The sequence below is a fragment of the Salarias fasciatus genome, chromosome 1 (genome assembly GCF_902148845.1).
Source record: "Salarias fasciatus chromosome 1, fSalaFa1.1, whole genome shotgun sequence".
Classification (NCBI taxonomy): Eukaryota; Metazoa; Chordata; class Actinopteri; order Blenniiformes; family Blenniidae; genus Salarias; species Salarias fasciatus.
The window spans coordinates 25,387,914-25,406,966 of NC_043745.1; the positions used below are offsets into that span (position 1 = coordinate 25,387,914).

General features: G+C 41.2%; 2 protein-coding genes across 2 annotated transcripts in view; one reads left to right on the forward strand and one right to left on the reverse strand.

Moving 5' to 3' along the window:
- LOC115391400 (probable methyltransferase-like protein 15) overlaps positions 1-9,644 on the reverse strand; it is a 51,026-nt gene extending 41,382 nt beyond the window's left edge. The window contains exons 1-2 of the mRNA XM_030095645.1: positions 9,627-9,644; positions 7,698-7,925 (exon numbers count right to left, since the gene is read on the reverse strand). Of these exons, the coding sequence (XP_029951505.1) occupies positions 7,698-7,922 (225 nt within the window). The 5' untranslated portion in view covers positions 7,923-7,925; positions 9,627-9,644. The remainder of the gene's footprint in view (positions 1-7,697; positions 7,926-9,626) is intronic.
- Positions 9,645-9,758: 114 nt separating this feature from the next.
- Positions 9,759-19,053, forward strand: part of LOC115388625 (kinesin-like protein KIF18A) — a 28,782-nt gene continuing 19,487 nt past the window's right edge. The window contains exons 1-7 of the mRNA XM_030091847.1: positions 9,759-9,888; positions 12,145-12,488; positions 13,891-14,048; positions 14,381-14,485; positions 15,093-15,203; positions 15,435-15,632; positions 18,763-18,939. Coding sequence (XP_029947707.1) covers positions 12,176-12,488; positions 13,891-14,048; positions 14,381-14,485; positions 15,093-15,203; positions 15,435-15,632; positions 18,763-18,939 — 1,062 coding nt within the window. The 5' untranslated portion in view covers positions 9,759-9,888; positions 12,145-12,175. The remainder of the gene's footprint in view (positions 9,889-12,144; positions 12,489-13,890; positions 14,049-14,380; positions 14,486-15,092; positions 15,204-15,434; positions 15,633-18,762; positions 18,940-19,053) is intronic.

The window sequence follows — 19,053 nt, forward strand, 5'->3', positions numbered from 1 at the left end:
ATACAATGCTTGTTCACCTTTAAACAGGCAGTTATTTAACTGGGTGCATTGTGTATGGGAGAGGACACTGTCAAAACGAGAGCCAGTGACTGGAAAACAGCTTCAGGAGGTGTTTATATAAATGAAAATACAATTTTATTGGCAAACAATTATTTTTTTGCCATCACAACCTACACTTCAGTCCAAATACCAAACTGACACATTTGAAAATATTATTACAGTCACACGTTTATAAAATGCATCCAACAAAACAACCTGAAGTTTACCACTTTAGTGTTCAAGAATGAGAAAATCATCAGGATATATTAAAATTTTAAGCGTATATATACACACACACACACACACACACACACACACACACACACACACACACACACACACACAGACAAATATACATATTTTCACACCTAGAGACCATGTAAAAACATCTTCTGAATGAAAACTAATGAGGTGAAGTGCTTCGTATTTATTCCAAAAGCTACTTCTTCACTGCAGCTGCAGAACACAAACAGCAACTTCAAGGCTTTTAACTAATTTGCAGAGACAAGCTCATATTACCCCTTTGCCCGTATTCACTACAGCACTTCACCGGTTGAGGAGTAGTTGGGAAACATCAATAAAGAAAAAAAAAAAAAGGGAGAATTTATTGAAAAGAAGAAAAAAATTCAATAAATATATTCTTCATTCCTGTCAGTTTTATAACTTGGCTTTATGTGAATTAGTTAAAAAGTTCTTATAGTCTTTCACAAAAGTGCACAGTACTATTCGTACTGTGAGCTCTGCAGTCTAAAGACTCATTTCTTACCTCAGTTTGTCCGGAATTCAGCTTTAAGACTTTAAACAAACTTTAAGAGACAAGATCATATTAACCCAATCCATGTCGCTCTTTAAAAGCTGGTACACTCTGTGCCTGATAAAAAAAAAAAAAAAAAAAAAAAAAAAGCATTCCGCTCTGTGTTAAAAGAAGGAGGGACACACTTCTTTTCCTTTTTTTTTTTTTTTTTTTTTTTTTTTTCCTGAAGGAATAATTTGCATCAAACATGACGGCTTCATTCTTCCCCTCACTCTACATCAGCTATAAATTCACAACTGTCTTTGATCCAAAAATGTCAGTTGAAACCAGCGGTAATGACACACCTACTTGGTAATTTCTCCAATGTGGAGCATTGCTTCTGTCGTCAGTGCTCTGGTCTTACAACCGAAATTACAAAAACATTGTGAAGCAGCAGCTGGTGGAGTGTTTGGTGGTCATCTATCCAGAGAACAGAGTGCCTCTTCGTGTGTCCGAATTACAGCCCGCCAAATAACCTAAATCGGAGGAGGAAGTGAAAAATGCAGCTCTCAACTAAGTCTGCTGCGGTTCGGGGACCCAACAAGCTGCAACACCTGTGATTTGTGGTTTGCTTGTTTTGGGGTATTTTTTGTGGTATATTTTCATTGTCATGATGAGTCCAGCCTGGTTTGTGCTATTTATGGCAGTCACCACCTGCTCTCTACATTAGTTTGCAATAATTTCTCTACTACTTTTATAATTTCTTCAGACTGGAGAAGTTCCTTCGGCACACTTTTATCGATTTTGGCCCATTTATTCTTGCTGTATTTGGTAAAGTGGGGAAGTGTCTACAATCGAGAACAGGTTGTTTTATCCCCTAAACAGAAAACACAGATATGCAGGTCAGATGCTGTCAATATGAAAAATAAAATGTTTCACGCTCCTAAAATTATTGAATATAGAGTGAGTGTGTGCATCTTCATGTTAGACCAAAGGAAAAAAAAAGAAAGAAAGAAAACTGCAGGGTGCAGTTTAATAAGTGACTGTCAAAGTAATTGTTCTGAACCTGTTCAAAATGAGCTCACTGCTGAAAAGAGCCGGATATTGATGTGGAAGGTGAGTTTACCATTTATGGCCTGATTAATTCCACAAGAGGGAGTGTGTTGAGGCTTAAATGTAAGAGTAGGCAGCTTGTTTCTCCTCCTGCAGCAGAGGGCTTTTCCCCTGGACTCTGAGCTGATGGCTCATTAATCTGCTCTGGAGGAGGTCCCCGACGCAAGCAACCTGTGCCAGAGGACTCCTCATAGATTGTTTTCTTTTTTGTTTTAAATCATTTATGTTTTAAAACAATATGAAGCAGGAGTTAAAGTGAAACAATTGTTACAATAAACAGATATATTTGTCATTTGTATGACTGCTATGACAGAACAGACAAGTTTAAAACCCGGACGCCTTTCTTCTTATTTTATTTATTGAATCGATATTAAATGTAATGACTTGCTGTGGTAGACAGGGAGTTCATGGTCTCAGTTTCAATACACATTTACTTTAAACTCGCCCTGTTAGCGTACTGCCAAGCTGAGTCCCTCCAGCTCTCACTGCTTCCCCCTGATGAATCTGAACGGTCACTCCCGGCGCTCAACAATGCAAAACCACAAAATGAATAAAATGATTGGAAGTTTTTTTGTTTGTTTTTTTCCTCTTCAATAAACGTGCTTTACTGCAACATGATTGATATTTATGCAGTAAAATGACGATATTCCACCCATGCCTATGAAAGTAATCCACTATTTGAATTCATTTTCATTCTACTGAAATTCATGCATGTGCGGCAGTGATTAATAAAGCTCACTTTGACTTTCAGGACATCACAGGGTAAACGCACACAGAGGGCCTTATGATTACACAAACTCACTTTCACAACTACGGCCGACTTAGAATCATTTGTCAACCTCACCTGAGAGCTTTGGCCATGGGAGAAACCCCACAGAAAATCTCAGCAGATACAGAGAACATGTAAACTCCATACAAAAAGGCCCGGCTCAGCAACAACCACTATCTATGGTACCAACAAATGTTCTTTTTAAAGAGAAAATCTCCCTTTAGATATCACTTTTGTAAGAATCCACAGAAAAAGACATTTGCCTATTCCTCCAAACAATGAGGGGTAAAAGTAACAATGACGATCGTAACAATGAATCAGAGAATCTGGAGACATTTTTGTACAAGATAAGTATCAGGAGAAAAAGATGGCCTTTATAAGCTCTTAAAAACTTGAAATTCTCCTTTGAAATTATGAACACTTTGTCCTTTTGGCTAATCATCCTGATATCAGCACACGGCTCTAAAGCCAGCATCTCTGATGGCACGTGGTGGAATTCGTGCCTATGGACAGCATACACATCTGGAGAGGCGCGATCAAGGCTGAAAAGTATGTAGAGGGTCTTGGACATCTGTTCCCGTCAAGACGACGTCTCTTTCAGGGAAGGCCTTGTATATTTCAGCATGACAATACTCGATCACATACTGCATCTATCACACCAGCATGTCTTCACAGAGGAAGAGTCCAGATGCTGAAACCGTCCTATCTGCAGTCCAGACCCTTCGCCGATGGAAAACATTCGGTGCGTCATAAAATCAAAACGCCATCAAAGAAGACCAAGGACAGTTGAGGAGTAAGAAACCTACAATAAAAAAGGAAGGAGACAGCATTCCTCTCCAAATACTCAAGCGATTAATCTCCGCAGTTCCCAGATGCTTACAGACCGTCACTAAAGGAGATCATAAATGGTTCTATCCTAACATTTTTGGGGCATGATCTTGCCATTAAATTCTCAAGAAAGGAATACATTTCATTAACCCAGTAAAATGTCTTTTAAAATGTTATTTGTGAATAAAATAAGGACTTATGTGAGTTGTAAGACACTCCTTCCTCTTTTTTTTTTTTTTTTTTAATATATTTTAAACACCACCCCGACCTTTTTCGGAGTTGAGGTTGTCTTGCTATATACGCCGCTGTAAAATTCTGCAGATGCGGTCAAGAACCAGGAGTCAGGCACTGAGCTACTAAATGGAAACAAAGCCTTTACAATCACTAGTGATGCTGTGACGCCGTTTCACACGCGGCCGAAACAATGAACGCCCTTATGAGAAACTCTGTGTCATTCCAAGAGCTGCCAAAACCAACAAAAGTCAAATTTCCTGAACAGACATATCAAAATGAAAAAAAAAAAAAAAAAGCTTTCCCCATTTTGCAACCTTGTATCCCCGCATGTGCTATTTCACTCTCTCATTTTGTAAGCTCAGTATGTGTCAAAAAAATGAATTTACCAGAGAATGAGAACTCGTGCCTTTCTCTATTTCGCTCTGGAAACAGCTTCTGACAAGCAGTCGCGTCGAGTGATAAAACAATCATTCCAAAAAGAGGATTTACGTCAACAGGAACCATAATCGGATGAATAACATATTAAATGTATCTGTTCAGGACTTGGGCCGGAACTTACAAGTCCAATTACACTAAAGGCTACAGAGTTAGAGTTAAGTCGCTGACAGATGGGTCAAAACAAAGGCAGAGTAGAAAATACACAGACTGGCTGGGGAGGTCAACAATGAAGAACCATTAGAGTCTAACATCTCGATCTGGAAATAAAGATTAAAGCTAAGGCTGATCAGAAAAATGGTTATTATTTAGGTGTAAGGTGAATGAAAAGTTTCACACTGGCACAGCAACTGGAGCCCTACTTGTCCCGGTCCCAACAGATCACCACTGCAGCTCCCTCAGAAAGGCCCCGAACCCCCAACTGCTCGGTTCACATCAGAAACGGCCTCCGCAGTGTAAAACCTGTGCCAAATCATACATGCAGCTCACATGATATGCTGTGGTGAACCCGGAGCGGAGCAGCCTAAACTCCCTCTCTCTCCCCCTCTTCCTCCTAAAATATCACTATGCGACTCTCTCCAAATACTTGGAGCATTCACAGGAACTTTGGGCGTTTGGAGCACTGAGTCCAGGGTCTGTATTTCGTATCTTCCTGCCAGAAAGTCCCCTGGTTGGTGTAGTAATACTTTTGAAAGGTTGGCAGGCTTTGGAGGTGAGGTCTGTAGTGCTGAACAGACCTGATTGGAGCAATAATTTCTGTATTGTATTTCACCCACCATGTAAAAAAAAAAAAAAAACACACTTCATGGCTGTACACCAACTGTTTTTCTCCATTGTACACTCTTGTCCCTATTGTCACTATTGGTCAGAGGGTGGATGACAGTTTTGCCTCCAACTCTTTTTTCACAAGAGCTCGTCCCCTTTCACTGTCATCTCAATGAACTCATTGACAAAGTGAGGTCCAAAACAGCACTAGCTGAACCTACTCTGTGTCTTTGAAGACAATCTAAACTGAAAGTCCCAGATACTTTTGGTCAATATGCAGCTGTGACAAAAGTTGGAGAATCGTCCAGTGTATTTCAACAAAATCTGGCAACCAAAAATACAAATTAAAGTTTCAGTTTTCTTGTTTAATTTTTTTTTTCCTACATAAATTGCGATTAAAAAAATATGTGGAATGTAAAACTAATAACTAGTTCACGGATGAATCATCAAACTTGCGCAAGTTTTTTTGCTCTTTGTTGGCTGTGGAGCCCAACAATAACATCTAGTGATGTGAAAAAGGTTGGGGAAGTGAGCTTACATCTTAGAGCTTGCTGGTTCATATCCCGCTGCCATGGGGTCGCCACAGTGGGCCCCTGAGCAAGGCCCTAAACCCCCAACTACTCAGGTTGAGCTTCATGGGTAAAGTCTGTGCCAAATCAAACATGTGATCCACTGTAGTGACCCTGTGAGGAAGTGGCCAAAATACAATCTCAGCACGAAAATATTCGAGAAAGGATGTCATTCCAAAAAATAAATAAATAAAATGCAACTTGGCTGTAATAAAGCAATGTCGTTCAAACTTTGTAAACTGGGGGCTTATTCCCCTACACTCTCAATACTCCTTGCACTTGATTGTTAAATTGCAGCATATTACTGAATAAGAAAAGCTTTGAATCGTCAGGAAAAAGTCAAGGGATCACCCAAATCATAATAAGGCATCCTGAGGGAAATCTAAAGCCAACAAGCAGCTGTCGAAATGTTTCAGTCTGACTATCCTGAGAGACGCACAGCTAGCATGGCTGCCAATCCCAAATATACACATCACAAGAAAAAAGAAAAGAAAAAAAGCTTAAACACAAGCTTTCACGCATTTTGTGGTCACTTGAAAGGTTCCTAAAAATATTCTGGAGAACAAATACAACACACTAGTGAGCGTTAGAGCCATTTTTGAAAATGAAACATATAGTGAGACAGAGCAGTGCAAATGAGCTACCTGCTCACAACGTTACAGACAGACGTCCTGTGTGGGAGGCAGCAGGGCATCGAAAGGCTCCATTTACACACTTCAGTCCAACTGCAGCGTTTGCTTTGACACCCATCAGCGCATAAGTATTCCATTCATACATACAGTCAACGAGAGCAATTACATATTCATAATTTTCTTGTTTTCACAATAACACCAAACCGTGTAAGTCATTATTTGAACATTTGTCTGATATGAGTGGCAGGTTGTCCTCCTCCCAACAGATCTGTTAGTGACACCATCATTCAACCATCACAACTTTCGGTGCTTAAATGGCAGCTCTGTCAGAAACATGTCAGATGTCAGATTGCTTGGCTGAGACTGAGGGACTGTGCAGATTTCTTAAAGTTAGATTATTTAGCTGAAATAAATGCATCCAGATCGTGTTGTGATGGTGCTACAGTTATGGAAGCGCTATCTACATATGCAAATAAATTAACAAACATCTGCAGGGGAGCAAAAGCTGAACATGATTTCTGAATGTAACAGATTTCCACAGACACTCACTCAGAGAGGTCTACAGCATGCACTCGACAAAAAATAAAATCTATCAAACTGTTTTTAATAGCATCTGATTGGCAAGCTGTCTTGGGACAGTTGGCAAATGGGCGGGCAGCGGAGGAGTTTAGAGGTGCTAAAGTTCAGGCAGGAGCGACGCAGCACCCTGTGTCCTGCCAACAGCCTTACAGTGGCGCAATTCCTGACTAAGTTGTTGACCCGTGGCCCCCACCTGCCTTGACCATGCATTATATAGGGGGGAAGGGTGGTGCATCGCTTCCCCTCCTATGCTGCCTGCCACACCAGAAGGCTTTTGACTCATGCCCATCTGTCCTGGTAGTACATACATTAAGTGAAAGCCAAGATACTGACACCCTGTCCAACTCATGTGTGTCTTTATAACAACAAGTCGTTATGTGGTGTGTGAACAGAATTCTACCTTAGCAACAAGCATCTCAGAAAAGAGAGTAATCATCAGTGAAGAGGTCATTTCTAATACCGTGGTTGTCCTCAGACTGCAGTGAAATACTATCAAGATGCTGTGAAATGCACATTTGGAGAAGGATCGCTTTACACTTTTTTGTTCTCGACACTGACAAGCAGCCAATGAAGCTAAAATCACATCCTGGCAAAGACTTCCAAGTGCTCCGACACGCAGGGACGGAATTTAAAGACATAAGAGGCAACTCTCAGTCTGAGTTTGCATGCTTGTGCCATCGCCACAGCAACCAAGGCAGACTGGGCAACAATGCCTGAAAATACAAATATGACCTAATCACTTGCAAATATCAGCATTGACAGTCAGTCTAGGCATTCAATTTAGTCACACATCGGATTTGCCTACAGTCTGAACACATTCTAGGGGTTCTAATAGGGAAATACACTGGTGGGTAAAAACACTGCATCTGAACTACTGATGAAACACATTGAAAAGAGCTGAAAATACACAATCAAAATCATTTGGCCTGAATGAATATTTGACATATTGCAAAAAGCAACAATTTGAAAAGCTTGTACAGATGAAAAAGGTGCACACATACCTGCCCTGCTTGGATGTCTAAGTAATGAAGCACCTCTTTGAGCATAACGGGTGTGTGAGGGGGTTTTTCAGGTGAAACAGCAGACATTTCTTCAGACGTGTCCTCAGAACCACGACCGGCGAGCGAAGAGAGCGGGCTGAACTTGAATGTCCTCCATGCTCTCCACAGAGCTAGATTTGTTTTCTTTATCGCTGGGCTGGAGTGCAGAGGCATGTGAAAAACCATGATCTATAGGGGGAAAAAAACAGGAAGAAAATGATGAGATAACAGAAGCAGAGAGATAATGTGTCGTACCCGATCGATCGAGAGGAATAATAGGAATAATAATAAAAGCAGAAAATGAGTGAGCATTTTAATGCGAATATGGACCAGGTTCCAAAATGTTGGAACAATCTACATACTTTAGATTAAAAGCAGAATGCAATATTAAGAACAATAAAACATATTTTAATCACTGAATTTGATGGCAGCAACACATTAAAAAAAGTGGTGAGAACATCATTCTTGCCTTTGTCCAGCATCACCTCCCATTATACAAATTTTTCTAAAATGTTGGAAGACACATTTTCTCATTCTTGTCTAAAATTCAATTGTCATTGCTGAACAATTCTGAGAATTCATGGCAGTAGTTTCAGATTTGCTTAACAAAATACCTCAAAATACCTCTATTGAAATTACTTCGTTGTTTGTTCAAGATTTTTACTAAAAATTTTGCACGGTAACCTACCTCTGTTAGATTGTCAAGAACAAAAAGAATTCTGGTTGTGGGGGTAGGCATGTGAACGTAAAAGTCTTAATTCATATAGGCATTGAAATCGATATGATATTGAAATTGGCATTGGCTCCAGTGTAATATCACACATTTTACTATCATAGAACCCGTCTGCTGCCCAAACACTGAACTGCTTCCTCTTGGTCTCAAGCCATGGTTGTCATTTGCAACGTGAGTTCTTCCGCACCATCATGGTGGATGTTTATGTCCATCCCTCTAATCCTGCACCTGCCTGCAGCACTTATCCACACCCACAACAGCAGCCTAGTTGCAGACTCAACACCGGAGTGCTTTCATTGTCACCTCGAGTGACTCCAACCACATTTCACGACATCAACTATGATAAAGTATTTCTATTCTATTTCTCTGTATGTTCCCCAATCTCAATAGAAATGTCTGAAAGCAAATATACATCTTTAAATAATGCATTAATTCCTGACATGTCACTAGATTTATTTTTAGCCTTGCCAACGCATGCAATTGTTATTGAAATCCCTGAATATCTGACCACCACCCCCTCCCCCTCCGGCCACCTCTATCCTGGGTACGCCCCTACCCATGATCATCATTGCTGAAGAAGGCTAGCTGCAAGCTAGAACGTGTGGGGAAGGGTCACGTCGGCGTAACCTCAAAGCAACAGGTTGTCAAATATTAGGTTTTATGATCATGATGATGATTATGATTTAATGTATCAAAACACACGCCATCATTGGTAACGCCAATGTTAATCCGATAACAACGCAAAACCAGAGTTTAGATGTGTAGCAGGTTAGCTAAAAACACCAGCTCATGGAGCAAACGTGGAGCACTGGATGTTACGTATGCTCACGCCTAGCTACACGTCGCGGATGTGTTTAGCATGACACCTGTTGGGAAACATGTGATGTCTTCAGGCCGTCATTGTCATCTGTGTGTGTTCATTATAAGACATCAGAAGGTGGTCAGTTTCTCCACTATGACACAGCGCAGCGTTGTAGTTGATGTTGCTGCAATGCCACCATGTTGGATGAAGGCGCGCTGTCAGCTACACGGGTTTCAAAGGACTGGACACTATGGGATATAAAATAATACAACCAGCTCCCATGTAGAACGGTCACACATGATGTACTGATGCTGTGAATCGTGTCTACACCCCCGGAAAATTAGCTGTATCTTACCGTAGTGTAGCACGTCGTGGCTCCACCTTCAGCTGCAGCAGCACGCCTATTGCGTCACCCCGGTCCGCCCAGCGCGAGGCGGCTCTCCTCCAATCAGCTGCGACCCAGCCGCACGGCTCGTGTTTGAAAATATTGGCGCTTGCCGTGCTACCAGCCACTATTTAATCGTTGCTAACGAGTTTATTTAACATAAAACGAACCATTCGTGGCTCATTGGAAAACATTACGGTGGTAATGAAAGACAACCTTGACTGTTGAAAAGGTAAGGGGAAACTGAGAACGACGTTTATCGAGACAATAGAGTTGACTGACTGTTTAGAGCTGGGCGTGTGCTAAGCTAGCTGCAGGCGTTAGCTAGCCTAGCCTTGTTAACGTCATCTCATCATAATGACTGCTTCAGATGGAATGCTTAGGCTATTTATCCCTTTTATAATGACTTGAAAGTTATGGATTAATGCATGTAGTTCAACAATTGACTGCACCGCTGCGGTGCGATAAGAGCTATCAGCTGCTGTGGTCTTGGTTCTTTGCCGGCGTTGTCATAAATGAGCAGTGTGCAGGTACTGAACATAAAATAATACACACACCCACCACACAGCCATTGCATTACGGATGTGCAAATGTATACATCCAACTTTCTTACCACGTTAAAACATAAGATGCCAACCCTACTTTTAATATTTGTATGCGGGTATTATGACACAAAAGACAGTGTGCTTTGTTGTAGTTTTGTCTTTTCAGTTGGTTTCTCTGTCAAGTCACCCTTGTTTACTTGAGATTAATTATTTCGACTTTTAAAGCTTTTCAAATGCTTTTGTTTTTCCTTTTTGAAAAACCCCGACTAGAGGTTCCATAATACTCAACTTCATCCAACTGATTCAGACCTCAGATGATGGATATGAAGGTAGCATCACTGTCCAGATGACCAGTCCATCACATGTCAACCAAAGAGAGACAGACCATGAAACACTCACCTTCACATCTACAGAGTAATTTGCAGGCACCAATTGATGTCAAATTAGACTTTTAGACTGTAGGAAGAAAACTGGAGCTCTCAGAGAAAGCCTATGCAGTCACAATGAAAACATGCAACCGCCACATGGAAAGACCCAAGCTGAAACCAGACTGGAACCGGGAAAAGTGAGGGTGCTAATCACTGTCCCACTGTGCAGCCCTGGTTATTCCAAGTCCATTTAAATCTATGACACAGGTGAATTCGTTGAGAGCAGACTCCTGGGAAAGACATGAAGAGAAGGCCCCTCTCTAATGCAGAGAGATGAATATATCTGTTATCAAAATATATCTATGTTCTTCTCATCATTGCAGAAGCATGAATCACTTAGCACCTTTGCCTCAGAAAGAATGCCTTGGGTTTAAATCCAGGCATGACTTTTCAGTGTGGGGTTTGTATGTGCTTGCTGTTTATCGGTTTTCTCTGGGTACTCCTGTTTTCCCCCACAGTCCAAACAACATGGCGACTTTAAACTGCTCGGAGTGTGTGTATGTGTGCCTGTGTGCCCTATGATGGACCTCTTCAAGTGTACTTTTCTTTAGCTCAGTGTTAGCTGTATTGAGTTCCCTGTGACCAAAAAATGGATAAAGCAGCATAAAAGGTGGATGGATTTCAGGGGCCGGACAGCGTACACCTCGGGCAGGTCATTAGTCCATTAAAGAGCCAAGACAGAAAAACACACAATCATTCAGACCTACAGCATGTTCAAAGTAACCAGTAGAAGCAATCATTTGAACTGCTTGAGGAACTGCTTGGAGTTCCCCCAAAAAAATCCCATGCAGGCACAGGTAGAACATGGAAACTACACAAAGAAAGCTCCACTACTGCTTTTGTGGTCCTTCTTTATGGAGTTGTCATTAATTTGTTTTTCTTTTTTCAGTCATTTTTTACGTCACTTGTTCATGTATTGTGTTTGTTTGTTTTTTTATTTTTTTGCCCTTCCTTTTTTTCCCTGGAAGCTTGTTTCTGTGGTCATTTTCTTTGTAGATTTATTTCAACTTTCGTTCATGAGATGCTTTGGTAATTGTTTTTGGTATCTTTGTAGCACTTGTTATGTATTTCAATGAAGTCATTTTCACTGAGGGCCTGTGCCTGGTACGCCCAGTGAGTAATCTTTCTGTGATCACTTAGAATAAACAACCATGATAGGATGCAGTGACAGCATTTTAATATGTATGAATATGTTGCCGAATCCTTTCAAATAAATTCCACATAATGACAGCATTTTGAATTTTATCTTAACTATAAAGAGTTTCATCCCAGGCTTGTCTGTTCATACCTGTTCATGATTCATGATGATGTGGTCATGTGAGAGGTACACCGCAGTGTTTATTCAGTGGCACCTACATGCAGGGCCGGCTCCAGGCATAGGCGAACTAGGCGGCCGCCTCGGGCGCAGTGTACGGGAGCGGGGGGGGGGGGGCGCCGTGGCCATGCGAGCACCGCTTGGCACTTTGCAATGTATAAAATACTGCTAACACTTCTTCGTCTGTGTGTGTTTTGCAGCAACGCCTCAGTCTGTGCAAGAGGGACCACAATGGCAAACGATGTGTGCAGCCATGTGAAGGTGGTTGTTCGGGTGAGACCGACCAGCGACCGGGAAAAGCGTGAAAACTGTCGAAATGTGGTCCAGGTCGTTGATGGTCAGATGCTCATATTTGACCCCAAGGAGGAAGAGCCATGTTTCGGATCACAGAGAGTACGGAACAGAAACCTAAACAAAAGGGCAAACAAAGACCTGAAGTTTGTTTTTGATCACGTCTTTGGCGAGAACGCCACTCAGGTTGACATTTTTGAAAATACCATGAAGGTCGTGTTGGATAGTGTCATGAATGGATTCAACTGCACAGGTAACTAAAGATCAAACGTGTTGATACGATCACATGACATGTGCTTCCCTCATATGCTTTCGTATGTCAATTTCAGCTGAATATGTGATGAATATCAACACTGTATTTATAGTTTTTTATTTTGCTGTAGTCTCAAAATGCCTCACAGTAGGGTTAAAATACTCTAACTGTAGAAATTGTATGTAAGGTTGTACCATACGGTGGTGAGCTTAGCCCTATTATCAAGTATTGTCTCCGGGAGTGAGCCTTGACACCAGATCCCAGCTCTGGCACTCTAAAATGTGACTTAAAATATAACAGCCCCACTGTTATTAAAGGGAGTGGAGACATTTGCAAATCTGTGTTTTACTGCTAGATGACATCAATTGAAGCAATGGTTAATACAGACTGCTGATGTTTAAAACTGACCGTGCTTCAACTGAACTTTACTACTTCACCAAATGTCATAGAATTGTATTTGATTCAGGGGAAGAGTCTACTCAGTGGCTCATTTTCACTGGGGACAACTCAGCGAGTGACTGTACTGTTCTTACTTTTTACACCATGTACCTTTGCTACCACAGGATTTGAACCATGGTCCTCCTGCTTTTGGGATCAAGGCCAAAGGCAATGCGCAACTAGGGGGAACTGATTCAATCTGATTAGCCTGTCAACTTGAAGGGGTTTATGCAATAATATGCACATTAGGTCCATTTCATAATAAAGACTGACAAACACTTTTTTATTCACAATAACTAGAGTCACCTAAAAAGCACTTGTGAGCTTCCAGGTCTCATTTTGACCCTTTGTAGGTCACTCCTCTAAATGACGATCCAAGAGTGCCCTCATGGTGTAAATATTTGCTTTTGTGTCAATTATGTCACTTGTATCATAAAGTCTGCTAAATAAATAAACTGACCGCACACATTTTAGGATTTCCCACCCTAAAATCTCTAAACTGCATGATTTACTCACTGCATTTCTAGAAAAGATTGTCTTCATGTTATTGACACAGTATTTGTTGGAATGTGCTGCTGCTGATCTTGACCAGGACACTCTTGTAAAAGAGATTTTTAATCTCGCTGAGGTTTCCTCAGCTATATAAAATAGATTAAAAATATTGAACACAATTGTTGTACAATATGATGCATTATATGTAAAGAAAAAAAAACCTCAATATGACACACTATTAGGCGGATTTATTTCTAGAAATGCTCTTATAGTCTTTTGCACCAATTTTAGGTGGAGTTCATAGTTGGTGAGGAGGAGATACATTACCAAATCTACCTGACAAAGAACGGCTACTGTTACTTTTAAAGCTGTGCCTTTTCCAAAGACAGGCCCTTGCTGTATTTGTTGCTGTGATGAGTGTTCTTGCTGTTTGTACATATTTTCCTTTTGGTCTCTTCTTGTCTGGTTTCAGTGTTTGCCTACGGGGCTACTGGAGCAGGAAAGACACACACCATGCTGGGCTCTCAGGACGACCCAGGGGTCATGTATCGCACAATGACAGAGCTGTTCAACCGCATGGATGATGCCAAGGATGAGAAAGAGTTTACTGTCGCATTCTCATATCTTGAGGTGATCAGATCAGTATTTCTGTTTTTTTGTCTTTATTGTCGTCACTCTCAGTATTAGTGCCCAACTTGTTGGTTTTTTTTTTTTTTTTTTTTTTTTTTTTATATGCCAGAGTGATTTTCATACTTTTGCAGTGTGATATTTATGTATAACCCACACTTCTGGCTCTTCTCGGTGCATGACGGTGTTTTGCACATTCGTGTTTACTTTGATCGTAACACTTCAGAGCTTTCGCAGTGTCACCTCGTCTTTTTCAAAAAGCTTTAACCCAGTCATGCTTTTTTTGTTTATCGGCTTTGCTGCAGCTGACTGTTGTACCTGCTGTCTATTCACAGGTTTACAATGAACAGATCAGAGACTTGTTGGCCAATGCCGGCCCTCTCGCCGTCAGAGAAGATGGGTCTAAAGGAGTGGTTGTTCAGGGCCTCACACTGCATAAGGTTAGTAGCACATTCAAGTTATAAATACCCTTTTTATTATTGCACAAAATACTGGTGTCATTGCATTTAATTTATTGCACATGGGTCTAATTTAGGTTGCCCTCACTTATTTCTGCAAATTGAATGGCATTGCTTTTTTTATCCCCAAGTTATTTTATTCTTTATACAGGGTCTTATAAAAGAAAAAACTACAAGAAAATTGATTCCAGCCATGCTGTTGTTTAGGAATTGTCCTTGGCCTTGTATGCTGAAATGACAGGAATTTGGGAAAAATAAGAGAACACTTAATTATAGAGTACTTACTTCAAATGAGTGCTTTTTGTTTCTATAATTATGCGCACAAAGTGACATAAGTGTTTATATTATTCACCCAATTCCATGGCGATTCAACGATATTTTTGGTTTTCTTGTGGAGCAGTTCATTAAATTCTTTAAAATAAAATGAATCTATCAGAGGATTCTCTCCATTCTGAGGGTTACTGCCTTACTGTTGAGCTTCTGTGGTGTACACATTCTCTGGCAGTTTCAAATGGAGTTCTTTACTGTGACAAACACAAACACCACCACACATGTTCTTCTCCTTATTATTATTTTTTTTTTTATGCAGCCCAAATCTGCTGAGCACATTCTCGAGGCTTTGGATTCTGGCAATCGAAACAGGACCCAGCATCCCACTGATATGAATGCCACATCTTCCAGATCTCATGCAGTGTTTCAGGTATTCTAACCCGTTTTTGATTGATAAATCCCACTGAACAACGGTGCAGCAGTGTCATCACTTAATGCAGACAACGTAAAAGCTCAGTCAATGTTTACGCTCATCAAATTCAAGTGGGTGGGTACTTTACCTACAAGTTTTTTCCAAGAGTAAATATGTGTTCGTTAGAATCTCATTTGGCGACAATGAATCCCAGTTTGGCTCTTGACAGCTTTATGTTCTCTCCTCTAGATATATTTGAGGCAGCAGGACAAAACTGCTAGCCTCAATCCAAACGTCTGCATTGCCAAAATGAGCCTGATTGACTTGGCGGGCTCCGAGAGAGCCAGCGCCACCAACGCCAAAGGGGCACGCCTACGTGAAGGCGCGAACATCAACCGCTCCCTCCTCGCACTCGGAAACGTTATCAATACTCTTGCTGACCCAAAGGTGAGTTCGCTCCAGTTTGTGTACTGTACAGCAAAGTGCTATTTATATTATTCTTTGAAAAAAAAAAAAAAAGAATTTAGATGAATTACTCACTTCTGACTTGCTGTAAATGACGTGGTCACTTTCCAATAACTCAAAATGTTTACTGCATTGCTTACACAAGCCACATTATCATCTCCGTCTTGCATAATAAAGTGAATTTAGAGGGAAAATGAACCCAGATCAATTGGATCAAAGTAATATCAATCCATGTTGATAAGAATGAATTTTGTATCCATATCAGTTCCACATTACTGCGCCAGTCTGTGTCACAAACACTCTCTCCATTTTCCAAGATCGCCCTGCCCCAGCTGCCCACTGATTCTTAGAAAGCCGCCTCTTTTTTTCTGGTAATCAGGGGGCAAAGCATAAGGATCAGAAAGTGGGAACGTAGTCTCCCTTTGAATATTAAATACTGTTGTTATGGAGCAATCTCCGAAACATCTCCATGGCAGCTGGCAGTTAAAGTTACTGATCGCTTCACAAAAACATAACGGTGAAATTAGTGTCGTCTGCCGGCTCTCGTAATTATCAGAATCTGAAATTATGAATACTCAGAAAAAGTCTCCGTGTTGGCAGAGAGAGACACACACACACACCCACACACACACACAGATCGCAGCTTCTGTTGGAAAAAAAGTTTTAGCTGGTTGACAGGTGAGTTGCATATGTTGTCATAAACGTATAACATGGCCAAATAAAGTAAATTTTGGTCATAAACTATGGTGAAATGTTTTTCTTATGTTCACGATTGCAAATAGTTGTCATTTATTGATATAATGTGCTTGACAGAATATTATGTTGGTAGGTATGTGAAGTTGACCACTAGCCTCCATATGAAACGGAGAGCCTGGGAAGTGGAGACTCAACCCAGTATTTGGGTATTATTTCATTCTAGTTGCATACATTAACCTGTCAAGCAGCGTTCTCGTTTTACACACCAGTCTCAAGGGATGAGAAGCAAGCAGGCCGCATTGCATTTAGGAAGTGCTGTGCTCGTGTACGCGGCCATGTTGAAATACGATCCGTCTTCCACAGGTTTGCTTCACCCTTCGGGTAGAGCTGTGTTGGTTCCTGGGAGCCGTCCAGTAGGTGCTGGAGCCCGACCACCGCCAATTTTTGAGCGTCGCAGTCATGGGCTCTCAGTTTGACCCGCTCGGGTCCCGACGCCCACCGTTTCCTTCCCAGTGATTGTTGCTGCTCCAGTGTTTACTGCTGGCAGACAAGGAATCCATGTTGTTTACAGGAAAGAATGTCCCCACTTGTGTCTGGGCTGACATGCCATCGGTTTGCGCGAGAAGAATGTCTGCTACGTCTTGTTTGAGCAGTTCAGTGTGTCATCTTCATGCTTTGCCGCACAGAGGTTTTTGTTGTAAGTTGTTTGCCCTAGGCAATGTTCAAACCAATGCAGAAACATTTGACGACACACCAGTTCTTGGCCTTCTTCCACACAAGACCAGTGTTTCCCGCCTATGAAAGGGGCTTTCTGAACCCGTCGTTAAACACGGGCGCATTCGATATTGCCAGTCGTGCTCAACAGTGTAGAAAGGGGAAAACTGGGCTTTTTGAGAGTGCTGTTATGTGGTTGTTAACATTTCTTAGATGCGGTCATGTTCCTTGCAGCTATGCATATGGAACGGACTTTCTGTGCTGCCTCATATTGGGTTAATAGTTTTGAAATAATACTGAGTATCGGATCGCCAAGCTCATGCTCCGAAACTACTGTTTCACATCGTTAATGAGTAGCGTTTATGACATTTGTGCTAATTGCTATTTTATGCTCATGGAGTTGTCTTACAAGAGAAGCAGAGAGATATGTCCAGTGGAATTTAATTGTGGTCTGAGACGATAATTAAAAAGAAAGCACTACTGCTTGTGTCACCATGGTGCAGTGAGTTCACAGTCAGCTGAGGATAAAACTTCTGCCTCATTTTACTGTGAAATATCGCACAGCGATGGGATAGTGGATGCTTTGATATAGCAGCACTGAGCTTTATGTTTGGCACATATGTAACTCCAACAGATAGAAGAAGGGAAAAAAAAGAAGGAAGGAAAAAAAAGTGGGGTGGTTGATGTTTGCCAGCTGAAAGATTTTGAACTGGAGATTTACTGAACTCTCTGGTCGTTTTTGACCTCAAGGTGGACGACAAGTTTAAAGAAAAACATCTGGAACTGCCACTAATGATTTGTAGCTGCATTACCCACGTCTCATTTACACAAGTGCAGGCCCGTCCATTCACCTTCAGGCAGCAGAGGATCATCTCACGCTGAATCTTTGACAGATTCATCACAATGGATCACAGTAATGGAGTCCAAACAAACAGAGCTTCGGTTTTCCTTTTATAGTTATTTACTTTCAGATTACGACTCTGACATAGCTTTGAATGCTTGCTTAAAATGGCGACTTTCCCAAATGGCACAGTTACCCTGACACTCCCCGGACCTGACATGAACTACAGCTAAGATCTTTGAATCCAGATGTAGACTTAGGGTATTTCCAGGCAGAAGTGCAGGCACAACTGCGATCCCCAAAAGAGATCATTTTTCACTCCTTTGCAAACTTATCTTTAATGCGACTCTCTGCAATCCCAAAGCCCACGAGACTGTGACTCACCTAAGCAGCTGTAGTTTGTCTAATGCCGTTATTGGTGGCTGAGCCGTGTTCGCCGACCAGCTGCAGAGAGACCTCAGCTCTTGAATGAATGCTCCACACTGAATTTTTGTTCCCTGTTCGGTTTATTGGTCCCCACCAAAACAGTGTGCTGTTACTAAGCTTCTCTTGTGGAGCACGTCCAGATGTAGAATGCATGTTACGGCGCTACTCACATTTGTGGTTACTCCTCCATGTACTGCAGAAGAAACATACTTTTCCATTTTTTTTATTTTGATTCATGTCTTGTTTTGTTATAATTTGCCAATTTTGGGATTCTGCATTTGTTCGTTTAAAACTTTCATTGGTTAAACTTGCCAAGTACATTGAAACCTCAAGAATTTTTTTTTCTTGTGTTGTTCCAAGTAACTTGTCTGCGTGTGCTTTAAGGGAATCCAAGACCATTTTTTGGACTGATGCTAAATTTTTCGTCTGTTTCAGAGTAAGAAAACTCACATACCATACAGGGACAGCAAGCTGACGAGGATACTCAAAGACTCCTTGGGAGGCAACTGCAGGACGGTCATGATTGCCAACATCAGCCCCTCGTCACTGTCTTATGACGACACCCACAACACGCTTAAGTATGCCAACAGAGCCAAGGAAATTAAGTCGTCGGTTAGTAATCAAACATCATATTGTTTTCCGATGAGTGTAATCTAACACTTGTCATTGTTGGATGGTCATTTTGCTAAATCTTTGCAAATAACTAATTTTGTGTCAATACTTTTG